General features: G+C 47.2%; 1 protein-coding gene across 1 annotated transcript in view; it reads right to left on the reverse strand.

Moving 5' to 3' along the window:
- Nucleotides 1-9,923: 9,923 nt before the first annotated feature.
- PLB1 (phospholipase B1) overlaps nt 9,924-26,215 on the reverse strand; it is a 194,555-nt gene continuing 178,263 nt past the window's right edge. The window contains exons 49-57 of the mRNA XM_041757008.1: nt 24,553-24,604; nt 23,556-23,636; nt 22,122-22,187; nt 21,503-21,597; nt 20,144-20,225; nt 19,064-19,168; nt 18,489-18,584; nt 11,745-11,819; nt 9,924-10,327 (exon numbers count right to left, since the gene is read on the reverse strand). Coding sequence (XP_041612942.1) covers nt 10,124-10,327; nt 11,745-11,819; nt 18,489-18,584; nt 19,064-19,168; nt 20,144-20,225; nt 21,503-21,597; nt 22,122-22,187; nt 23,556-23,636; nt 24,553-24,604 — 856 coding nt within the window. The 3' untranslated portion in view covers nt 9,924-10,123. The remainder of the gene's footprint in view (nt 10,328-11,744; nt 11,820-18,488; nt 18,585-19,063; nt 19,169-20,143; nt 20,226-21,502; nt 21,598-22,121; nt 22,188-23,555; nt 23,637-24,552; nt 24,605-26,215) is intronic.

Genomic DNA, 26,215 nt, shown 5'->3' on the forward strand with positions numbered 1-26,215 from the left:
ACAGAAATTTCACCAAAGAAGACATAGACATGGCCAACAAGCACATGAGAAAATGCTCCGCATCACTTGCCATCAGGGAAATACAAATCAAAACCACAACAAGATACCACCTCACACCAGTGAGAATGGGGAAAATCAACAAACAGGAAACAACAAATGTTGGAGAGGATGCGGAGAAAGGGGAACCCTCCTGCACTGTTGGTGGGAATGTGAACTGGTGCAGCCACTCTGGGAACCTGTGTGGAGGTACCTCAACGAGTTAAAAATAGAACTACCCTATGACCCAGCAATTGCACTACTGGGGATTTACCCCAAAGATACAGATGCAGTGAAACAGCAGGACACCTGCACCCCAATGTGTATAGCAGCAATGTCCACAATAGCCAGACTGTGGAAGGAGCCTCGGTGTCCATCGAGAGATGAATGGATAAAGAAGATGTGGTTTATGTATACAATGGAATATTAGCCCTTAGAAACAACAAATACCCACCATTTGCTTCAACGTGAATGGAACTGGAGGGTGTTATGCTGAGTGAAGTAAGTCAATTGGAGAAGGACAAACATTATATGGTCTCACTCATTTGGGGAATATAAAAAATAAGGAAAAGGACTAAAAGGGAAAGGAGAGAAAATGAGTGGGAAATATCAGAGAGGGAGACAGAACATGAGAGACTCCTAACTCTGGGAAACGAACAAGGGTGGGCAGGGGGTTGGGGTGACTGGATTATGGGCACTGAGGGGGACACCTGATGGGATGAGCACTGGGTGTTATGCTATATGTTGGCAAATCGAACTCCGATAAAAAATATACAAAAAAAAAAAAAAAGTGCTGTGATGATTGTCCTCCGAGGTCAGAAAGTTAGCAAGTATTAGAATGAGCATTGAAGTCTGACAACAAGGTGTCAGATGAGTTAAAACAACAAGAAAAATATCAGGACCAATAGCCCCTGACAGAAAGGGCTCTTCATAGCACGTTATGACATACAAATGATCTCATCAGATCCAACGAGAAAACAAAACATTGAAATTATCAAAAAGTCTGTATTGAATATGGATTTTTATATACATCCCTCCCTAATGATGACAAACCCATCCCTAAGTGTGTACAGTACATTCAGATATAGGCTGATGATGTGAGCCATATGGATTAGCAAGATATTTAGAAACTAGGCATTTGGTACATGTCAACAAACCACTATACTTTTAAAAGCGATGTTTGAAATCCTAGGTTCTGAATTCAACACCTCACAAAATTCACTAAATGCAATGAAAGACATTTAGAGGTATTTTTTTCCCTTTAGTTTTCTCTCTAGCAGAGGCAAAGAGCCACATGCCATAAGGACTAAAATAAAACCAGGGAAACCACACAGCACAAAAGGAATAGGTACTTGTCTGCATACACTGTTGGAAGAGGCAGAGAAAACATTGCCAAGTGTTAGAACAAATTATGAAGTGTTGGGCATCTGGATAAAATAGGGATTTAAAAAAAAAACCAACATATCTTAGCCTATGGTATTTGTTGGATTATTTGAGCTTTACATACAGTTGCTGTGTGTGTGTGTGTGTGTGTGTGTGCGCGCGCGTGCTCATGTACCATTAAAAATGTATCAGTGAAGATATATTCTCAGTAGAAAACTACTTTAATAAAATAATGCTTTGGAAAAACCATGGAAGTGTCCTCACACAAGCAGTTATTTCTTTGACTAGAATAAACATTCCTGGGTGAGAAGAATACAAATACAGCACCACTGGTGAAATTCTTTCACCCTATCATTCATTGGTGAGCTAGTGCAGCAAAACCAGGAGTGCCCAAAATGAGATAGCCTATCATCAGTGTGATAATTGTTACAAAAACAAGATTTTAAAGTATAAGAGAATCTTTATAATGTTTTGTAATGAGCTGGGAAATCACCATGAAAGTATTTTGGCAACATGCTTTTAAGAGCCATCAAACTTGAAGATGAATTATGCATTTTTTTATTAATAGGCACCTGTTTCAAACTTGCTGACCTTTTGTATGATGACAATTGGTTGTCAGTCAGTAGGTCACCTAGCAAATATTTTAGGAAAAAAAACCCCTCACTTTATGGAAAAGGGGAGAAAGTGATTGCTTTTCAAAAGTAACTTGTGGAATGTGGTATGCTAAGGTGCTTTTAAAAAACCTAGGTAGAGGTGGGAGTTGATTTGAAAACAGATGTTTGGTGGGGCACGTGGGTGGCTCCATGGTTGAACATCTGCCTTGGCTCAGGTCATGATTCCAAGGTCCTGGGATCGAGTTCTGCACCAGGTTCCCCTTAGGGAGCCTGCTTTTCCCTCTGCCTATGTCCCTGCTTCTCTCTGTGTGTCTTATGAATAAATAAATCTTTTAAAAAAGAAAACAGATGCTTGGAAATGTGACTGTTATGTTGCTCTGTAGCTGACCATAATGAGCATCTAAAAACTTTGTAAGTTAAACAAAAACTAAGAAGTAAACTTTATAAATCCATTTCTGAAATCTCAAAATGAAGTATATCCATGTGGTTTGAACCCATTTGTGAAAAATAGGACACCTTAGAAGTTGCTAGATAAAAAGATGGACATCAGGTAGAAGGATCTTTTATTAGTGACATTTCAACAAAAATCTTTGTATAACTGAATGAGAATCATGATTTAGTACAACTAACAAGGTCTGTCTTCCGTTTGGAGCTACCCATCTTTGCCAGATATTTTTTTTTAGCTAGGACAACCTTTGAAAGCAAGTTCAGCAATAAAATTAATTCCAGACCTATGAATAGTTACATTACAAAGCTTTAAATCAAGATTTTTAAAAAGCAGTGGAATTATTCACTCAAAACACTACCCCCCGAAATACTAGTATTTGCCCAAGAGCAAAATAGGTATTTCATTTTTATCTTGAAAATTTTCTATTTTTGTGACTGTCTTAAGATAGATATAGTTAAATCTATAACTTACAAATAAGGGTGTCTACACTGGGGTCTATGTGCTAACATTTGTAGGTATGTAGTATAAAGGCACTACAGCAGCCTGTAAAACCTTTGAAAGTGACCTGTGTCGTCCTTGTGGGGGTTTCCCAATGCCCTGCCCAGGACATGTGAGAATGGGGCTCAGTTCTAAAGGCTGACAGGCTGGCTGACTGATTTAAGTGAATAAAGACACTTATTGGTGACAGTGTTTGTGTCCTAGAAATAACCTAAACATCCACTGGGTGGGGTGGGGGTGAGGTGGGGATGGAAAGCCGGAATAAATAAATAACCATTTGGCAGAGCAACGAGAGCAAATGAAATAAAAAACAGAGGAGCTTCATATGAATAATAGTAGTTAAATTTGTTGAGTGTTCATTTGGTGCCGGGTGATGCTCTGGGCTTGGCACCTCCCTGAACTCCCATAGCACTCAGGGGGGGATCCAGAGCCAGCCTGGGGCTGGCGTCACAGGTGCCAGTGAGGCCTTCTGGAAGGAGGACTGCCCTGGGGACAATTCGGGAAACTGCTTATGTTCTTGTGTCTCCCCAGGGGATTTGAGGCCCAAAGAGATCTTGAGCATGTCCCCTACTGTGTAAAATGAGTTACAAAAATAGAACCGGAAAAAAGGTCGAAATTGAGCCTCCATCTATAATGACGTTATCATTGATTTGCTGGTCACAGGAGATATGCTCTGAGCTATTTTTCTAGCAAGTGGAAAAAACCAAGCTGCCCTGTAGGCCTCCTTTGTGTGGGGCCTGCTCTGCTGGGCCATGGGGCCCTGGGCACCTAGCTCTCTGGGTGGTTGACACCCCATGGCTGCCTCCTTTCTCCTCCCCTTGGACAGGGGCCAGGGGTGCAGTGATGGTTTGTCACTCTGGCTTTTGAGAGCACAAGGCACTAAATGCTCTAGGGGCGGGGACCGCTTTGTGGGCATGTGACCTGTGAGTCACACAGGACCCCATTCCCAGAAGGGCCCTATGCTGCTCTTAATGCTCTGCTATCACCATCTTAAAATTGTTAAATTCTCAACGAGGGGCCTCATATTTTAATTTTGGACTTGACACTGAACTATGTAGCCAGCAATGCCGCTAGGCCAGGGTGGGCTGGTCCTGGGGAGAGATGGCTTGGAAGCTTGTTCCAGCGGCTATGGCTCTAAACCCCAGGCCCACTTTGACCTTTGAAGTAGAGGTTAGAAATGGACTTCACCTAAGCCTGGGCTTTGCCAGGGGACTCTAATATGCCAGAGTGGGCCGAGGAGGCAGCTGCTGCTCATGTGATTTGGGAACAGGTAGTGAGAGCTTGTTCCCCTCGTATCCTGGATCCTGGGATGTTCCCCAAGTGCAGGGCCAACCCAAGATGATAGCATTTGAGAGGAGACCATACCATCAGCCTTCTGGAATATCAGTAAAGACAAATTAAGGTTGAATTTAACGATGCTCTGAAAGGAAGAGCCGGAGGCCTGCCCTGGGGCTGCCTTGCTCACTTCTGAGGGTGGGACCCAGGGCTACAGCCTCCCCTTTGGTGCCAGCTCCAGACTGAGCCTCTGCCAGAAGGTGCCAATCCTTTTATTCCAGGCTCAGGTTGAGAATGTATGGAGAACTGGGGTGGGCGATGCGCTGCCGAGGGCCGGGATAGTAGGACTCATGGACAGACATCCAGCGCAGGTCGTACACAGGGGAGGAGCATCATGCAGCTCCTGTTCATCAAGCAGCTCCTCTGCCAGAACCTTGTCTCATAATGTTTTCTCACTTAATCCATAAACAGCCTTTTAAAGTAGACATTATCACTATTTGATTACAGTTTAAGAAATAGGGTTATTTCTAATAATCCAGGGTCAGAACCCTGTTTGCTCCTGTCTGAACTCCTGCTCTCCTACCTGTCGCTTGTGGTGGATTCTTCAGTCACCGAGCCTGGCGGTGCTTGAGGCTTTAGTTGGTCATGAAGAATGAAATTCAAATGAGGGAAGCATTGTCCGTGAGGAACATAATAATTAGGGAAGTGTCTGTTCTCTCCCTACCTGTCTTTGTCCTGCCTTTCTTTCCCATACCTGCCCTGCCACCCCCCCTCCCGCCGCCAACACACACACACCACGTGAGAGCACCCTGATGGCAGCACACTTGTCTGCCTGTCATGGGTTGGCATGGCCAGGGCTCCACAGAGGTGGACTTGGGGCCCCTTCAGGAGGGTACACATTCCCTTGTCCCTTGGTCTGTCACAGTGCCAGCTGCCCTAGTTGTGGAACTAGCTCATAGTGACAAGTCTTCTGGACATTGCACAGAGATACAGGACGTGTGCACTTGAGTGGCCTCCTCCTGCTGAAGCCTGGTGAGCTCTTGCTGCCATGCATGAGTGCCTTGTTGCTGGGGTGCTGGCCCCAAACCGGCCTGCTTCTGGGAGGCTGGGTCCATGGCCAGCTGAATCTGAGGCCTGCCCTGATGCAGGGTCCTTTTTTCCAAGGTCAACTTTGACTTATGTTTCCTTTGCTGTGGCGACTTTGTTTTTTGTTTTTTTGTTTTTTTTCTGTGGCAACTTTGTGATGAATGCTCATTTAAGTTCTCTATATGACCCTTGGGAACAGCCTTTCCACCTTGGCTGGGAAAGTGGAAGTTTTTCTGGGTATGTCTTTAGGCTTGAAAGCCTAAAATGGCTCCCTCCAACTGGTCAATGAATAAATAGGCAACTTAATTTAGCTCAGTTCTTGTATAAAACGTCTTCCTTAGTTTTTTAAACTCAAACATATGATGAAATATATATACATAAAAAGTTGGAAATGCACATAAATTCAATTTAAAGAACAGTTATCAAGCAAGTTCACATTAAGAAGTCACAATTCTAGTGTCCCTGAAGTCCTCCATGAATCCGTCCTCATCACTATCCTCTCTTTTCAAAGGTAACTTTACTGATTTTTAGGATATTGTTACACTGATTTCCTTGACCATGTTCACTACCTGTCTCCATATTTAAGTAGAATCATGTTACATGTATTCTTTGTAAAACTTTCAACATTGTATGTAAGATTCACCCGCGTTGATGAATGCAACCGTCATGATTCATTTTTCACTGATGCATAAATGCTCTACTGGGTTAGTATACCGTAAATTATTTTCCCAATCCGCTGTTGATGGACACCGATCTGTTTCCAGTTTCATTGTTCTTATGAAACACTGCTGTGAATGTTCCCTCCCGAGAGAGATGTGTTTGCAAATGTTTTCTTTGGGAACTGTTACCTAGAGATGGACTTACTGGCGCGTCCATTCCCACTTGTTCAACTTTACTAGGTTTTAATGATACTTTAGGTTTCATACATTTTCTTGTAATTTTTAAAAAATTTGTTTTCTCATTAGTTATTTTAAAAGCCATTCCTTTTTAATTTTTAAAAAATTAAAAATGCTATTTTCATGCAACAATAGGATGAACACGTGTCAAAGACTTTCAGTAATTAATGAGCGAATCATTGAGATGGCTAAGCCTGGATCAAGGGAGAATTTGAGGACTGGAGATTTACATTGTTAGTTGGTCACAGAAATGCTGAAATGATATTGCTAATAGATACAAAACTGGTTAATGTCCAACAGGGTGATAAAACTGTAGCCTTGAGGTAATCTTTTTATCATCAGTCAGAAATCCACAGTCAACAGAAATTTCATAGTATGTGGGCTCTAATCAAATAGTAAACAGCAAAGTCAAATGCAGGTATATTCTAGATAACTAAATATTTCTTAGATGAGTTTGTTAATAACCTCGACATGTCACTCTTCTGCCGTCTTTCCAAGTTTGGGCTATTTTTTCTTCACAATACTGTATTTTGCTTCCAAGTCTTTGTAAGGATCAAAGGAGACTGTATAAAAGTGCTTTGTAAATTGTAAGGTGCCAAATTTGTTTTTATTATCATGGTTGTTTCATAAAGCCCCTTGAATAAGCTATTAGAATTAATGCTATTATGGGAAGGGAGTTAATTACTGAATACCTGTTTTTTTAACTATTGGAGTTTTTTTCGTTTTTTTGTTTTAAAGATCTTTTTATTTTATTTAAAAAAAATATTTATTTATTCATGAGAAACAGAGAGAGGCAGAGACACAGGCAGAGGGAGAAGCAGGCTCCATACAGGGAGCCTGATGCGCGGACTCGATCCTGGCTTCTTCAGACCAGTTGGAAGTAGAGAAACTCCTGGTGTCATCCCAGCCTTGGGAGGATAATATCCCCTGGGCTAGGTTTTTATTTTACAACACACTTATTTACAATTTGGCTTACTTCCCTTCTAGAATCACCTGTCTTGTATTTCCAGGTTCTTCCCCCAACCTGGACACCAGTATTCATTTGGATGGGTGTTCATTTTGTAATGCAAGTATAACTCTAGGCCAGTTCCCACTTCTTTGAATCTGGGTTTTTTTTCTCTTTAGTTATTTTAAAGAGGAAAAGAGGAAGATAATAGGGATGTGAGGCTTAATAACCCTGTGCCATGTTGTCTTTCGTAGTGTCAGCACTCTGTCAGCTTTTACTGGTACTGGTATTATTTTTCTTTGTACTACTCTTTCGTATAAATCCAATGCAGTCGGACAGTACAACCATTGCAAGAATTGAGTCGCTGTGAACTCCTTTCCATGATGTCCCCTAATCTGGCTGTGTCTGGATCCACCAGCCTTGCTTTTCCGGCTTGTTATCCCCTGTGCACACCACACTTATTGGCTTCTCCGTAGATGGATTTTGTCTAGTCTAAACCCCATTCTTGGCTGCCTCTGACCAAGTCCTCTCCCATCCTTCAGAGTTCAAGTTTCCAGGTCCTTCATGGAGAAGACTTTTGACAAAGTTTAATCCACACTGATCTCTTTTGAACTTAAAACTCTCTGTGGAGAGCACCATGGAGCAGGATTTGGTGGCTTCATTCATGGTGTGGCCATGGGTGTTATCCCCCACTAGATGGATCATTTTCCCAAAGGGGAGGAACGTGGCATGCATTCAATGTGTATAGATTACTTCCAGGTACAAGTAGTGACTCACATATTTTAAATTTCTGGCTTTTTAGTATGTATTTGGGGGGAGTTTAGGGCCTGGCTCATGCTTGTATCTCTGTTTCTGCCATGTGTATCCTTGGTCACCAGGCTAGGATCTTTTTTTTTTTTTTGGTTAGTTTTTTAGACTAGGGGCTCCTGGATTACTCAGGTATCATAAATTCCAACCCAAGTGAGGACAGACTTGTGGTTATGAATTCCATGATTCTTGAGGTAGGAGCTATTGGAGGAATGAAAACTAGAGGAATAGGAAAAAAGGGCATGGTGGTGCTGGACTTTTGGAATTCATGGGTCATCTTTGCTGTTAATCATGGCAAGCCAGGGGCACAAGTTGGGATGTGGCAGGTCACATATAGGACATGTATGATTCAGTCATTGTGTTTTTTGGTCCATAGAAGAAATGGGACAGGTATGCTGTTCCCAGAGACAGAAATAGAAATTGAAGCCCAAATGAACACTGGTCCTGGATCTAGGTTTTTTGGGGACTCTGTTCTGCTTGCCAAAGAGATAAGATGATGGAGGTAAGGCAGGCAGTCTTCATTAATACATTCCTGCCCAATTCCCAAACCCATCTCTGTACCTCTCTACTCCCCTGACAATCTGGATCCTATCCCAACTCTTCACAAAGGAGAAAACAACCCCCTTTTATGTGTGCAGTATTCTAGAGTTGCAGAGCATTTCCAGCAGTGCTATGAGGCAAGCAGAATGACTACTCTGATTCCAGTCTTACAGATGAGCTATGAGAAACTGGCTGGTGATGGGGTTTGCTCTGAAGGCTACACATTCAAATGGTATGTCTGGGTTTGTTTGTTTCTTTCCTTTTTTCCTTCCTTCCCTTTTTTCTTTCTTTCAAGATTTTATGTATTTATTCACGAGAGACACGCAGAGACATAGAGGGAGAGAAGGCTCCTTGCAGGGAACCTGATGTGGGACTCGATCCCCAGACCCAGGATCACACCCTGATCTGAAGGCAGATGCTCAATTGCTGAGCCACCCAGGCATCCCTATGTCTGGGCTTTCTAATTTTTTTTTTTTTTTGTCATCCCAAGCTTTGGGATCAGAGAGGTACTTAGAATGCAGATGATAGTGAATTCTCTTTTGTGTTTTTTGAGGTGAAATACACAGGACTTACAATTTGCCATTTTAGAGTGAACAATTTGGTGGCATTTAGTGCATTTACAATATAGTGCAACTAGCACCTCCATTTTTCCTCACTCCTTCCCTGGGATTTTGTGCAGCATAGAGAGAATCTGTGTAAGACATCTAGCTCAGGGCCTTGTGCCCTACCAGGGGCTCGATGAATGTAGCCTGTATTACTGGACTCTCTCTAGAGTATTCCCCAAATTCTGGTAGTGTAACAAGAGCAATTCTTTCCTAAGGTTAGCACTTGAGAAAATCAGTTAAATGAGATAAATTAAGTTTCATGTCCAATCCTTTTTTTTTTTTTTTTAAGATATTTCAGTTTTTCTCTTCCAGATAACTTTCCTCAAGGAACTCCTCCTATGCTCAGAGCGATCAGACCTATTTACCTACCAGTGTACCAGAACAGCATTGCACTATGCAACATGGAGTTTCTTGCTTTTTTTTTTTTGAAGGAGTTTGTCTTCTCAGCCAGGTACCACAGCCTTGGAGGTACCACAGCGTTCCACATTATCTTGTGTCCCAAACGAGTATATAAAAGCTTCGTGTTCGATTGTACTTGAATGATGGCCAGCCAGCTCCAATATTCTAGCCACCACCTGATGGCCAGCATTTTTCCCACCTTTTAAATAGTGGGTTCGGTGATGGAGGATCTGCTCCTGGGGTGCCAGGCCTGACAGAGGCAAGTCTGCACTCTGGTTGGCCATCTCTGGGGCAGCTCCAGCTGAGACAGGATAATGAAAGACTAGAGCTCGCACACCTGCGCTGCACAACAGATGGAAAGTGAGAGCTTCAAACAGGCTAACCCAAGAATAGAATGGCTTTGGCCTTTATTTAAATTTGGCAATTCCAGGAGTGTAGGCCCCAGGCCCCAAAGAGTCGTGACTGTCCCTTTGGCTTCCTATGTCACCAGGTGTTGAAGCTCTCTGTGGTGGCCAAGGTGGCTGAGGTAGAGGGCTGGTGAGGAGTGTGGCTGGGGAATTTAGGATGAGCACGTGCATGTGGCTGGAGGCTTAGAAACTCATAGTGCGCAGGCTCATTGGAGGATTTTCCCTCTGGTGACCTCTTAAGGCTCTCCAGGCCATCACTGTGCCAACACCAAGTACAAGGCCGCCTCCTGCCGCCACAGGCACGGCCCAGGAGAGCACGTTGGGGCCTGCTTCAGAATGGTCTTGGAGGAGCTGGCTGTTCCTCAGGGTGTGGAGGTAAGGGCTCTCCTGTGGAGAAGGAGAGGGTCGGGGTTAAGGGCCTCGGAAAGCCACCCATCTGTCCACATCAAGCTTGCTTAGTCCCTATCATGGTGATGGTGTGATAACCTTGCATGTTTTCACATTCATCCCCCAGTTTGTAAGCCTCCTGCATCTATACTGTGCCCAAACCTTCTGAATGAGGATGGGTCTGCAAAGTGGTCAATACCTAGCTAACCTCCCTCAGTTTCTCACCAGCACCTCCTCTCTGTCAACCAGATTTTGAAAGATTGGGAACCAATAGGTGACCAAAGGAAGAGAGTCCTGGGGGCTGCAGAGCCCCCACCTCTGTTTCCTCTAGGCCACCACTGTGCCCATCCTCCCTTAGGAGTTCCCCAGGAGCAGGGACAATAGTCAGCTGCTTAGAGGACCAAGCATGAGGAAGGCCCTGAGGGGAGATGTTTGGTTCTGCCTCCCTGGATTCTCTCATTCCTCCATGAGGAACATGATATGGAGCTCTGGTTAGGAGCTGAGAGAGTACCTAAGGGTTAAGATGTGACCACAGTCATGGTCCCATTGGCCAATAGGCCACGTTCAGAAGTAAGCACATCACAAAGGAGCCTGGGTCGTGTCTTTTGAGAGGTATAAACAGGAAAGAGACCAACACAGGTGTTTCAAAGGCAGCAGCAGTAGGGTGAGGGAAGGGAACAGTAGTCTAGTTGGGCAGCACCTGAGCCTGGAAGGCTGTGGCTGTCTCCCTTGGGCAGAGATGGGATGAGCCTCCAGGAGGAGCAGATGGTGGAGTGAGGGAACAGACCTGGGAATTGTGGGCCGTGTCTGGGAAGCTCCCCTTTTTTCTAGGAACATAACATATCAATGGCCATAGAGGAAGCTGGGCCTCCCCTCTGGATGCTCCAGTGGGTAGCTGGGACCAGGGAAGGGTTTCAAGCAGCCTTGATAAGACTTGAGTGACCTTCTATGTAAGCCACATAGTGCCTGGCAGTGGTCACAGGATGCACAGGAAAAGGAGGGAAGAGCTGGGGAGCATATTAGGAGCTTGGTCAGAAGTCCAGGTGAGGGTAGTAAGAGAGAATGTGTGGGGAAGGGAGGAAGGAAGGGTACAGGCTCCCAGGACAGGCACAATGTCTATTTCTCTCTACACACCCCCCACCCCCCTGCTACTGCACCACTGCTCATTCATCTTCCTCTCATGAGTGCTGCACCCATGAGACCTATTGCTCTTTCCATCCCACACCCTGAGGAGCTGTGACATCTCAGGGACAAGGATGAATGGTGAGATTTGAGAATGGTGCCAGTGAATGAAGTGCCTGATGTAAAAGCTCCCAGGGACCTCCTTTGTGCCTGGAGGTTTTGGGGACCACCCCATTCTCCCAAGCATCTGTTTCACACTGGACAGGACAGGCAGGATGTTAGGACATTTACTCACAGGAGAGGGGCACTTGAGTTTGGTTCGGCTGTGGGTGAAGTTGTTGGAGGTTGTCTTCTGGCCCACTGGTTCCAGCTGAGGAAAGGAAACCATGATTTCCTCCACTGCAGGTAGACCTTTCAGTTGGAGGAGCATCTCTACCTGACTCCCTCCCTCTGCAAGGGTGGGTTGACACCAGCAATAAGTGCAAGATTCACAGCAGATCCCAGCTGCCCTGGGCCAGAGCTGGACCTGACTTCTGGACCCTGAATATGTGCCCAGGATTGACCAAGGAGGACCCTGAGGCCCAGCAGACCGACCCTGGTAAGTCCCACCATAGTGAGTATGTAGAAAGGCTTGACCCAGAACTTCCATCTCATGCTTCCTTTCTGGGTGGTTGTGGTTACAGACACACCACATTTGCAATTTTATGAAATGGTGGTAATCATATTTACCAACTCTAAGTGTGTGGGGCGAGTCACTTTCAGAAAAACTTTGAGAACATATTGGTTACTATTCTTGGCTTGTCAACCTTAAGAAATTGAAGTTTCTCCCTTGAGCTACTACCAGGTATGTTTTTCACATGGATATAGAGGTTTACTTGAAACATCCCTGGAGCAATTTTTGTTCAGAGAGGTTCTGCTTAATACTTTTAATCCTGAGATCCTCTGAGAGTGAGCTAGAAGCCACTGTTCACCCCTTCCCAGCATCCTTAGTCAACAGCCTGCCCCCTGACACATGGCCTGCACTGAGAATCCTGACGGTGTAGCATCTACCCTTAGAATCTGCTTCTCTGCCTGGTCCTGAGCCCCTTTGCTCCTGACCCCCAGGGACTGCCTGTGAGGAAAGTGAAAGGATGCTATGCCAGCTAATAACCACACCTTGCCCGTGACCTTGCTTTCTGTTGTCCCACAGCTGCTCTGGTCCTGAACGAGACACACGGTGACTGGCAGAACAGTGGACACACCCCTTGGGGTCCTGGCTCTGCTGCTAAGAGCTGTGAGGTGCTACGCAGGCTCCCAAGCTGCCCGACAATCCACATTCGGCTGTTGCAAGCATCAGATGAGAAGATGAAATGAAAGCATGCTGAGCAGGAGGTAGTTTACTTATGTATCATTTCTACTTTTTTCTTCTTTTTTTTTTGTAAGATTTGAGAGAGAGAGAGAGAGAGAGAGAGAGAGAGCATGAGTAGGGGGAAGGAGAGGGAGAAGCAGACTCTCCACTGAGCAGGGAGCCCAATGCAATGTGGGGCTCTATCCCAAAACCCTGGGATCATGACTTGAGCTGAAGGCAGATGCTTAAGACTGAGCCACCTAGATGCCCCTTTATTTATTTATTTATTTATTTATTTATTTATTTATTTATTTATTTAATTTTATTTTTTAAAAAAGATTTTGTTTACTTATTCGAGAGAGACAGATGGGCAGAGACACAGGCAGAGGGAGAAGCAGGCTCCATGCAGGGAGTCCAACTTGGGACTCGTTCCTGGGACTCCAGGATCATGCCCTGGGCCAAAGGGAGTTGCTACACCGCTGAGCCACCCAGACGTCCCACACCCAGGTGCCCCTTGTTTCTACTTTCTTAGAGCTGAGGAGGCACATACTCATTGTAAAGGAAATGCTACCGAGTGACAGTATAGATGCTCAAGGTTGGGTTGGCTGATTTCCTGACATTCCACGAGCCCAGGAACTAACTGGCACAGAGGAAGATAAAGATCATGTGGGTTTGATGACTGCACTGATTTCTCTCTCCCCCTGCCCCCAAGCCTATTTCTCTCCACCACCTCACCCATCTACCCAATTTCCTTGACCCCAAATGGAGGAGTCCTCATTTGTTCCTTTTCTTTTGAATTCCAGTTAACATACAGTGTAATACTAGTGTACAACATAGTGATTCAACACTTCCATACAGGGATCCCTGGGTGGCACAGCGGTTTGGCGCCTGCCTTTGGCCCAGGGCGCGATCCTGGAGACCGGGATCGAATCCCACGTCAGGCTCCCGGTGCATGGATCCTGCTTCTCCCTCTGCCTATGTCTCTGCCTCTCTCTCTCTCTCTCTCTCTCTCTCTCTCTGTATGACTACATAAATAAATTTTTAAAAAAATTAAAAAAAAACAACAAAACACTTCCATACAACACCCAGTGCTCATCACAAGTACACGCCTTCATCCCCATCACCTAGTTAACCAATCCCCTTACCCACCTCCTTTTTTTTTTTTTTTTCTCCCTTTTGTACTTCATCTAAAATCTATCTCAAATCTGACCACTTCTCTCCTTTTCCAGTGTCATCACCCTGGGCCCATCCACCTTCATCTTTCACCTGGGCTCCAGTAGCCACCTCCTGATCTAATTCTATTCTTCCTTCCCTCAAGTCTCCTGCCACATGGCAGCCAGAGGGCAAACCAGATCCTTTGGCTCCCTTTTTGGAAGCCATCCAAGGACCTGGCCCTACTCTTACTCACCCCTATGACCTTGCTCACTTCCCTCCAGTTACACTGGCCCTTATGCTGCTCAGGCACTTCAAACTCATTCCTGACTTCGGGCCCGCACAGGTCCTATTTCTTCTGCCTGGAACTCTGGCCCTAGACTTCCGCAGGCCTGGCAGATCCTTGACATTCAGTTCTCAGTTCATATGTCACTTGGTGATGCCTCCCTCTAACCCACCATTACTGTAACATTACCTGGCCTTTTTTTTTTTTTTTTTTAAGCTCCGAATATAGTCAGACAGTCTTACTGATGTGTTGCATTTCGTCTGTCCTTTCCCCATGAGTGCAAGGATGTTCCGTTCCCCAGCACCTGGGGTAGTCCCCACTGCATAGTGATGCTCAATGGGTAAGGGAATGTGTAGATGAAATGGAGTCAGAGTCCTCAGTGGAGAAGCTCAGGCAAGAAGGCTTGGGGCTGGCCACAGGAAATGAAGTTGTTTCTCCTAGAACCCACCTTTCCTAAGCCAGATACTGCAGATACCAACCATGTGGCAAATAACTGGGGCAGGGTGTGGTGAGCTGGGTGGGCCTCTAGTTTGTTTTGGGGATTCAAGGAAGGCTTCCTGTAGGAGCTGTCACCTGATTTGTTTGTTTGTTTTGGCACCTGATTTGAATGTTCAAGTGGCTATGAATTAGGAGAAGAAGGGCAGTCCACAATAAGGGGATGAGCAAGAGCAGACCCACAGACCCATGAGATACCATGGGTGGTGCAGGAAACTTCACTCCTCACTAGACTGCCCAACTGCCAATCAGAGGGGTGTGGGAGTGACTGTTGGAGAGGTTAATTGGGGCCAAGTCTCCGAAGGCCTGGTGTGCTATGCTAAGGGGCCTGGCCTTTCCCCTTTGGGGAGGGGCAGGCCGTGGAAGTTTGGTCAGATATTTAATTAAACAGATTCCTGTGGCTGCCCTAGTGAAGAGATCTAATGCAGTGGTTTGTAAACACTGTACAATAATAATAATACAGGGGAGCTTCTGCAAGCTACTGAACCCAGGTGCTACCCCAGACTAATCCAGAATTTCTGGAGATGAGGTCCAGGCACTAAATAGTGTGGTGTTTCGGTTATCATTTTAAAGTCAATTTTTTATTGAAGCTAACTTATATATAGAAACAAGTATAAATCATAGATGAACAGCTGATAAATTATGGTAAAATGAAGGAACTCATGCAACCAGCAGCCAAATTAAGGTACAGAATATTACCAGCACTCAGAAGCTCCCCTCCCACTCTTTTCCAGTACTATCTTTCCCCCCACCCAAAGACCATATATTAATTTGCTTGTTTTTGAAATTTATAGACCTAGTTGCATTTGGCTAAAGTTTGCTTATTCTCTGTGCTGTAAGGTACTCCATTACATAAATATGCCACATTTTGATTATCCATTCTATTGGTGCACATTTGGGGAGCATCCTGCCTGGGGATTATGGATGGCGCTGCTGTGAAAATTCTTTTGTTTGAGCATGCATCTTTTGTTTGAGCCCACGTGTATGTTTCTGTTGGGGATATACACAGGGATGGGATCACGGGGTCAAAGGGAATCCAGATGTTCAGCCTTAATGGCTATGCCAAACTGACTGCCAGTATTAATAACCTCTGGATTATTCTAACCTCTAATCAGAGCTGAGCATCGCTGTTCTAATGGCGTGGTTAACCATTAGAGTCAGGGTCATCAATTAGGAGGTCACCCAGCACCTAGAGGGATGCAAATGTCAGAGTACAGCAAGATTTCTAGGGGAGAAAAGGCAGCAGTCGGAAATAGGCGTCAGAGAAAAGAAGGAAAAAAGGAAAAAAAAAAAAGAAGAAGGAAAAAGGAAGATGAAAACACTGCCTTGTGCTACTGGTGTTTCTGGATTTGGCTTTGCACAGGTCTCCGGAGGAGGCATAATCTGTTGAGCAGAGGGGCAGGAGATGAAATAGTCTAGAAGTGTATTTGTTGCTGCAGTAGGGTAGCCTGTGAGCGTTGGCCAAAGCCTGCAGACACTATGTCATCAGACTCTTGGAGTGAGACGTGAATTCACTGGTTATATATGTGCTGACCCAGTTGGGGGTGGGAAGGCTGGTGGGTGCTGTGGCCAGGACACTAGGGGATTTGACGTGGGTTCTAATCTCTGCTTGGCCGAGAACTGGCTGTGTGATCCCAGGTCAAAGTGCTTTAGCTCCCTAGTTCCAGAGCATTCTGCAAGATCTTCTCGAGTTCCAATGGCCTATCTATATGTCGCTCTAGGGGTCACCAGAAGGAAGTGATCTGAAAAGTTGGCATGATGTAATAGGTTTATATCTGCGATGGTTTGGGATGAAAACACTGGACTATATAATTACTCCCCCAAATTATATAGCACAGGATAAAACACTCTTAGATGATTTCAGTTTAGTTTTGCTTTGTTTTGTAAAATTAGGGGCATGGGTAGGACAATGGTAGCTGGGAGCCCTGGACTGACCGGTTGGGTAGTGTTACCAATATGGCTCTATGGCAGCGTTCACCTTTTGTTTTCCTACCTTATCCCCTCCCACTTGCCTTTATGTATAAAAGCCTCAGGCCTGGGCCAATGGGGAGAACCACCCAGCTGCTTTGGAAGAGGAGACTAGAGCTGTGTTGTTAATTCATGCAGAAAGAAACCAAGACCAATAGGCCTGACTGTGTTCAGGTCATTGATCTGGTCATCATGCCCCAGAAAACTCCTGGAGCACCAGGGCATTACGTGGGCTGGGAGTGCCGCAGGTAGGAAGACCACACCTACCCTGATGGAAATGCTGAGAAGGAAAGGTGAAGGGGCTTTAGCATCTCAGGCCCTTCTTAAAATCTGTGAATCTGGGCGGCCCTGGTGGCACGCAGTGGTTTAGCGCCGCCTGCAGCCCGGGGCATGATCCTGGAGACCTGGGATCGAGTCCCACGTCGGGCTCCCTGCATGCAGCCTGCTTCTCCCTCTGCCTGTGTCTCTGCCTCTCTCTTTCTCTGTGTGTCGCTCATAAATAAATAAAATCTTAAAAAAATAAAAGAATCTGTGGATCCCCCTGAGCTCTTGGGGGTGGGTGGGGGGGGGTACAAATCAGACAGTGCACAGATACCCACTCGTTGGGGAGAGGGATTGAAGTCATGGGACTCCATCAGTGAAGGACAACTGGACTTCAAAACTGCTCTCAAGAATGATACTGTGCAAACTTTGGAGAACAAGATCCCCGTGGAGGTTGGGTGGGAGGGAATTCAAAGATGTTTTGACTATAGTTCCGAGTCCTGGGCTGACAGAGTGTGACGAAAGCTTTAGCAGTGGGCAGAATGTGGTGTCAACAGCAGGAAAACAAAGGGAGAGGAAGGCTGAGTCTGTGATTAACTGGGCCAAGGATGGAACCTGCTGGCATGCTGCTCTGGGGAGAGGAGGTGGTGTGGCTAAGGGGAAGGCAGCGCAGGGCCTGCCGGATGAGGCGGCAGGTGTGGGAATATTTGCACAGGGAAATCCTGGCAGAGAGGCAGCCAGCCCGAAACTGCAGTAAAAGCAAGAGTGTGGATTTGTTTAGTCACCATGGGAGAAATGGGGGAATGCAGGTTGGGGTGGGGATTGGGTTACCCGCTGAGCCAAGATCAAAAGAAGCCACTGGATTGGAAAGGCATTTCATTTGCTCTGTGCAACAGGATACAGCTATTGGGGTTACTGGTCAAGCTCTGTGCCAGCAGGGCTGATTGTAGAGGAGTGGCCAGCCCGAAGAGGCAGGGCACAAGGCCAGGTGGCCCCTCAGCTGTATGTGCATTTCCTACAGTCCCCATGATCCTCATAAGAAAAGACTGGAATAGGTGATAGCCTGGGGAAACAGGCTGGGTGGCTCTTTTCTTTTTGATGCTTAAATAATCATTGGGAACATGTTGAGACTAGGGTAATGGGGCCTGGCATTCTTTGAATGCTAAGGATTGTGTTGGGTGCTATGCACATGTTACCTCAATTTTCTGAGATCTGTGTCATTTTCACTTCTTTTTTTTTTTTTTTTTAACAGATATTGATACAGAGGATCAAAGAGAGAACATTTGCCCAAAGTCAGATAGAAAGGGGTTGAAGCCGATTTCATCTTGTTTATCTGACTACAAGATTGTCTACCACCACCACCACCACCCCTGTACCCCCCGCCCCAGTACTGGGAATTGCTAAAAAGTTGAATCTGTCAGGACAAATAAGTTGTGCCACCATTTCGAGCTTTGGGGAGAAAGGAGCCAGCAGGTTTTCTGTTTTGGGGAATGGTCAACACCCCTGGGTTGCCCTCTTGGACACAGCGTATGGGGCGCTCAGGCACTCACCATGTTGTTCCAGAGTGCAATGGCCATCTCGGCATGGCCCCGTTCTGAGAAGTGGAAACAGTCCTCTGAGAAGAAGGTGAGGTCAGCGCCCCCTCTCTGTGACCAAAAGCAAAGGGATTATGTTCCTGCGGAATAGAGGTACCACCACCCACCCCTGCACGTGTCCTGGGCATTATTCCTTTCAATTCTGCTGCCACTTGGCTGAGATATTGATGGGAAAATCTCCTCAATTTTGGAACTTTGAAAAGGACCTGAATTGCATCTACCCACAGTCCATCCCTTTTCCTTTTACATCCCTGCCCTAATACATGAGAAAAAAACTTTAGGAAGCTTTCCATTCTATCCAAATTGAGCAAATAGCAGGACCATGCCTGGGGAGCTGGGTCACTGTTAATTTTCTCCTTTTCTTTCCAACTACAAGTTCCAATCATACTAAAAAAAAAGAAAACAGAAAAAGCAACCCCTTGGGAACCCTCTTGGAACCATATGGTCAGAAAAAGCTCAGCTATAGAAGGAAGTACATCACCTAAGAAGAGCCTCTACACACGCGCCTCCCAGAAATGCCCACAGCTTACACTGTTCAGGGGGACAAGAGTGTTTTGGAAGAAAGGCTGCACAACCACTGCGAAGTCCTCACGCTGCAGGTACTGGGGCCAGTAGGACAACCTGGAGATGCCACTCTGTGGATGGGGAAGAGGTTCCTCAGCCCCTGGCAGGACTGGGCAGACGAGCTCTAGTCCTGCTGCCTGGGGTTGGTGGTGATGGGGGGACCCACCCTAGCCAGAGGTGACTTCAAGGGATCCTCTAGCACACATGCATGTGCTCATTTCGTCTGCACCCAGGCATGAGCACCACCCATTCTGTTTCAAAGTCTCTGAGGCTCGGTCTGAGTCTGAGAGGACTGCTTGGGCCAAAGGTGAATGGATTATTTATCCCCTATTCTTGCTGCATGAAGAGCTGAGTTAGAACATGGGGTTCAGATCCAGCTCAGATGGGTAGCATTTCAACACCAGCTCCCCAAAATGCCTGTGAACTTGGGGGATGAGCGGCTGTGTCAAAAGGATAGATGTGCTTCTCCTCGAGAAGCTTAACAGTCAATCTGGAAAAATGAGACGGACTGCAAAAAATATGAGAACCCTCTAGGGCTTCAGGGTCAGTGAAGGTAGACTGAAGCTGATATGGGGAGATACCTGAGGGCAAAGTTTAGTCAGGGGAAGCAGAAGAGACGGGAAGACATGCCCTGCACATGAGGTGGAGAGGTCACAGCAGGGCTCGGGGGGAGAAGAGGGGGCGCTGTCAAGAGGGGACAGCATGAGCAGAAGTGGACACAGAATTGGGGATGGAGGTAAGCAGGGCTGGGCTAAGCCTTATGATCTGAGGAAGGGAGGGAAGGAGCCCAACAGGACAGTGGGCACTTCCCCTCCTTCCTCTGGGTGAGGGATGGTGCCCAGCCTGTGGAATCTACTCCAGTCCCCAGGGCTGGGAGGCAGGGCTTCTTGCAGCTTCCCCTTGGAGATTGTTCTCTTCACCTTGAGAAATGTTTCAGGGGCTGTGATCTACCTTTAGGGAGCAGCCTTCCTCTCAGCAAACCCCCCTGCTCCCGGGGAATAGAGGGAGCCCCCAGCTGGGACAGGAAGGGGGGGTTACAGCTTCACCTGGAAGTTCCAGTTCATTTGCTTCAGTTCTTGCAGCTCCAGAGAATTCTCCTGGGAACGTCTGAGGCAGGTACAATTGCTCCTGTGGACAGGTACCCAGTTGGCTGACTGCTGCTAGCACCCCACGTCCCCAGGAAGGAGGCCTGGACCCTGTGCTCTTTGCTTGGGAGGATACACAGGTGCAAATACACAGGTGCCCCCACAACAGAGCCTTGGGTGATTCCCAGAACCAGGTCACAGTCTAATTCAGGGGCACTGGGGGTAGCAGGTGCATGTTTAAAGAGAAGGTGAGAGAGCTGGCACCTGATATCTGGGTCCTCTTGCCACCTGGCTGCTCCTGCCCCAGCCTGGGCTTCCTCCAGGGAAGGGCTGGAGGTTTGGAAAGACAGCCATGAAAGCCTTATCTTCTTCCCATTCCTCAGACCTCCCAGCTCTACCTCCAGCAGCTTAGGACTTGCCCTTGGGGCTCCAGAGTGGGGAGTCTCTTGGGAGGGTCAACTAGTTTGAGACACACTGACCAGGGAGAATGGAAGATCTGAAGGTTCTGGAGGGGCCATTCACCCCTCCCAGCTATTGGCTGTACCACCTGGTGCCCAACAAGAATGGGAACAGGCTGGTCACCTCTCCAGCAAATCCATTTGACCCCAGGTAGGACTCCTCAGCTCCCTTCAGAATCTCCTCTCCCCTAGCAACAGCCACAGGACTTCTGGGTGACCCTGTCGCCTCGGAAGATGGCAGCTTCCTTCCAGGATCACAGCCGAGCTTTAATAAATGCCAGCCCTCGCCAGAAATTTGTCTCTTGTACAACATACCTTAGATCCAAGCCTGGCTTTCGAGGCTGTTCTAAAAGTTACTATTTACTGAAAGGCTGCCCCATGGGGACCAAACACATCACATGCATTTCTTTCAATCCTCCCTACTCTGCAAGATTTGACAGATGATGAGCAAGAAGCCCAGAGAAGTTATGTAGCTTGTGCGCAATCCCGTAGCTCTTCAGTGGCAGAGCCAGATACAGACTTCGGCTGTTTCCGAAGCTCATTGGCCCGAGGCTGTCTCTCAAACACGGAGCAATCACTGGAGTTTGGAATCAGAGACCATGTTTGGGGCCTAAAGGATCATTGTTCTGTGCCTCTCGCTTTACAGCAAAGCGAACTGGGGTCCAGAGAAATAAAGTGACTTGCATACAGTAGGCATTCAATACTGTAGAGGTATTTCCAAATGATTTGCCAGGCCCCTGGCCAATTGCCAAGGTCTGTCCTTTGGACAGGATCACCTGGCTAAGCCCGCAATGGTTGCCTATGGTGGCATCTGTGAGCCCTGCTGTCCCCAGGCGCCCTCGCCCTGGGACTGTGTACTTACTGAGCTGCCAGGGGCAGGTCACATTTCCCACCTTGGTTCTGGTGTAGGCCAGCCAACTCCATGACCTCTACCACGTTGATAAAAGCCCTTGGAAGCTGTGGGGAGCAGAGGGACGAGCTCTGTTAGTCCCCAGGCCATTGTGGGGGCTATCAGTTACTACTGGAAGGAACCTAGGGCCTCAGCTACAATCAAACTTCCTCCTCCCCAGTTGTTTTGCCAATAAAGAAACTGAGCCACAAGGAGGGGATGTGACTTGTATTTGCTGTCTTCTTTAATGGCTCACTTTATAGCGTGGGAAGCTGAGACACAAGCTGGTTGGCCCAAGTCGCATTGCTAGGAAGCCACCGTACCTGGCTCCAGACTCAGCCAGTTGGCTCCAGAGGCAAACTCTTCGCCACCCAACAATACAGTCTAATTCAGTCAGAATCTCTCTTGCAGAGGAGTTTGGCATCTGTCCCACCCCCTGCTCCCTTATCTCCCCTCCAGGTGTCTGCTCACAGGGGGGCTCTGCTCAGCATGTATCTCACTGAACACAGCTTTCCTAGATGTACCCAGTGAGGGAGGAGGTTGGATGCTAGAAGAAAATGGGACCCAGACACCAGCTCTTGCTCTTCCCTACCTCCTCATAGAGGATGTCCAGGGCCTGTTTGATATGCCAAACATACTCCTCAGCTGAGCGGGCCTCCTGTGAAGAGAGCAGGGGGCTCTTGTCAGCCCCGGGATAGTGGTCTGATGACAAGTACAAGAGGGCTTGGGGTGATGGCACAGTGGGGCTAGGATGGTACCAGACAGGCTGAGAAGTCCAGCCCTTGTTCTGGGGGATACTGGTCTTCCTTTGACCCCCTACTAGCCACCGTGAATAATCCCCACCCCACCTCTATCCACAGTATCTCAAATGCAGAGGCAGACTCTGACCATGCTGGGCCCTGCCTCTTCTCTGGTCCCATCTGTCACCAGCCTCAGGCCTCTGAACCATGTCTGTGCCCTGAGGAGTACACACTCATTCTTTTGGGCTAATGGCCCATGCTGGCCCCATTACCTCCCCCTAACTTCTATCCTTTTGACTTGGTTCAAGAGTCTCCTCCTCTGACCCATTTCTCGACTGGAGGCTGATTTAGCCCCTTCCTAAAACATGGCCTGAGTTAATCCTGGTGGTGGTCTCCAGGTCTTTTCCACAAAAAGATGCTTTCAGGAATATAAATCTGACTTTGCAGGAGGGGCAGGTATTCTGGGGATAGTAGAGGCATTTTCCTGTTACCAAGTGTCCACAGGCAGCTCTGGGGTCTCTTCTGGCCTCCTGGACCCTCTTGAGTCCAGGACACAATGGCATTTAATCCCTTGGGGTTGGGTCATTTCTGCCTCTAGAGGCTGGGCAGTAATGGAGAGGCTAGAGGGGAAAAGGCTACGGAGTGGGGGAGGGTAATTCTCATCCAGACTTCAGTAGATGGTCTGAGCCATGAGCAGTGATATGTGCTTTATTCCCCTGCCTGTGACTCCAAACATTCTACTGAGGTGTCTGAGTTATGGCAGCTGCTCTTTTTTGGCCAAATAAAATACAGGACATCCCCAACTTAGAACAAGATGTATTCCAAAAGTTACAGCTCCCCAAAGACTTTAAGTCTGGACATATTTCCCCATAGAAACAACATCAGGAATAGGTTTGTAGGCCGGCTGGCTGAGGCCGGTTTGCTCACGATGTTCTTGGGGCAGCAAGCCATCCTACTGGGACTGGTTTAATTTTATCCAGCCTTGTTGATGACATCGTTTCAGCCTCTCCTTGCACATATGTGCACACGCACACACCATAAAAACATCAAAAAATGGGTAGGGATTCCAGCACATGTGGGGTGAGGCTTGCTAGTTACTCACTGGATACCAAAGAACAGTATTTGTGTACATAAGAGCAGTGCCTGAAGACTGGGTGCATCTAGACACTTCTGGAGTTGGGTAACCAATGCAGCCACTGTCCTAGGGGCCACTCAGCAGTGGGAAAGGCTGGGGTGCCTGGGGCAGCAGGCCAGGGTGACTTCCATGGCGTTGGGCAGGGGCCTACCGGATTCTCGCAGTAATGACACATGTCGTTGCTCCCAATGAAGAGTGTGATCAGCTTCCAGTCACTCTCTAGGTCGATTTCCTGAAGGGACAGAAGGTGCTGAGTCCAAACTTTAGTAGTAGGGGAGGAGGGGGAGCACATGTAGGTGATGGTCACCAGGCTAGACAGCACCGCTCCCCACTTCACCCTCTTGTGCCCCAGTGGAGAAAAGATACCAAGTAGAGGGTCTCTGACTTTCACCTCGGTGCCTGGCAAGGAGCTCCAGGGAGTGGGCTTCGTGTGTGCATGTGTGTGTGCCTGCTTACACAGGGGAGAATGACTATTTTTCCTTTGAAATCCTAAGAAAGCTGCAGTACATCATGGAACGTATTAACATACCCATGAAATGTGATCTAAATGCCTTCAAAGGAGCAGGAGGCAAAAGATGGAACTAGAAACACAAGCCCCGAACTGCCTCTTGGTAGAGCTCTTCTGGTCTGAGTCCAGGGAGAGGGGACTGGTAGAGACAGGAGGAAGAACCTGGCCTGTAGGAAGGGGTTGGGGGGGAACGGGGAGGCCCTCAAGGAGCCTGCCTTCGGCTCAGCCACCACCATAACAGGAGTCATGCCAGGCGCTGAATTCTGAATTCCAAGGCCTAAACACAAAGCATTTTAAAAAGTGCCAGTGAGAAATCTTCGAGGGGCTGGGTGAGCGGGAAGGAGGAAGGATTGGAATGAGCAGCCTATTTTTAGAATTCAGAGTTTACATAATAGGGCTCCGCAAAGCCAATTCTTGGGTAAGGTGGGAAACTGCCAAAGGCCAAGGCCAGCTCCGCTCCCTCCTGTGATGGCCTGGGGTCAGGAAGGGGCAGCAGACAGGGTGCATCGGTGGTAAGGCCTGCTTCCCCGGGCTCATTTGACACCTCTTCAAGACCAGCAGGGGCCTTTTGGGGCCAATGCAACCCACTCCAGATAGCTGGAAACAGCTCTTTCAGAGTGGCCCAGGGTCCTGTACTCACGGGGTGGTTTTTCATTCGCTCCACCAGGTCCTGGGCCTGGGCCGGCATGTCCCTAGATGAGGAAGAGAAAGGAACTTCAGAGCTGGTTGCAAAGCAAGAGCTCAGGCTGTAGGATTTGGGCCTGGTGACACAGGTCTTCAAGGAGAGAAATTCATATAAAGCTTATTCCTTCAGAATGCATCCTAAGGCTTTTCGAGTCTCAAGAAATCTCAACCTAGTAAAAATCGAAGATTGGCCAGGGACCTCGAAGCCACACAGATGCAGACCCTGCCAAGGGCTAGTGTGCATCCAGCCACCTCCTTCTGCAGGCCTGGTCCTCCCCCCACAGCCACTGGGGTTGGGATCTGGTCAGCTTTCCCGGAGGGATGATCCCTTACATTCCACTCAGCTCTTTCACTGCAAGCTGAGCCTGTTCAGATCTTATTCGGCTGCCTGTTTTAAAAATAACCTTTTGTATATTTGAAAAAAGTCACAGCCTTAAATTATCCCTCTGCCTTTTTCTTTTCAGACGTCATGACTCCTTAACCTTCACTTCTAAATCCCACTCTCTGTTCCTTTAATCCTTTTTTCTACTCTGTACTTACTTTGGACTTCTACACCATTCCCCATCTTCTAGATCTTTCTCCCTGCCAGCACAAGAAGCTGGGGGGAGGGGGCCGGGGAGACAAATCCGGACAGGATTAGCTTTCCCTTCATCTTCCAGATGTCTGCCACGAATATGGAAAATGAACACTCTGGGTAAGAGCTAAGCATGTTGATGGAACAGTACTCAGCAGTAAAGACGAATGAAGTGCTGATACACACAACATGAGTACGTCTCAAAATGACTTGCCAGGTGACTGAAGTTAGGAGTACCTAGTGGAGGATTCCATTCACATAACATTCTAGAAGATGAAACTGATCTCTAGAGACAGAAAGCAGGTCAGTGGCTACCTGGAGTCCAGGGAGTGGGGTAGAGATGGGAGCAGCAGGAGGGAGAGATGGATTACAAAGGGCACAGGGGGAAAAACAAACAAAAACAAACAAAGAAACAAAGGGCACAGGGAAACTTTTGGATGTGATAGGTGTTATCTGGATTCCAGTGATGGTTTAACAGCTATGTACATATGCCAGGCTTATCAAATTGTATACATTAAATATGTGCAGTGAAGTGCAGAGAAGTTACACTTCAATAAACCTGGTTTTTAAAAACAGGTAAGTATTTGAAAAGCTATGTCCGAAAAGGGGCACAGCCATTGGAGGTTCCTGTGGAAGGGGTCATAAAAGCAGTAACTGGTAGAAGATGGGAATTTTAAATCTTCGCCTGTCCATCATGAGCTGGGCACATGGCTGAGCACACATGGTACCTCCCCTGCCCCTATTTCTCATTTATATATCCAGAATCACAGCCCACGGCTATTGCTATTGATGCAATACATTGGGAAGCTAGAAATCAAGCCTGTCCTGGGTAAAAGGGACTCCAGAAGTGTCTATTACCTTCCAGTAGGCTCAAGATGTGAGAAGGGGAAGTCATGGGTGATAAGCCCTCATGAGTGTGAGGGGAAGTTAGGAGTGCCCACTTCCTCCCCTCTTCCCAGCTGTGTTCTTCACACCCTACAGGCTCAGAGCAAATCCAACCTCCCTGGTGAACCTTCTCTCTGAGCACCTTTATCCACCTCTTCTA

The sequence above is a fragment of the Vulpes lagopus genome, chromosome 5 (genome assembly GCF_018345385.1).
Source record: "Vulpes lagopus strain Blue_001 chromosome 5, ASM1834538v1, whole genome shotgun sequence".
Classification (NCBI taxonomy): domain Eukaryota; kingdom Metazoa; phylum Chordata; class Mammalia; order Carnivora; family Canidae; genus Vulpes; species Vulpes lagopus.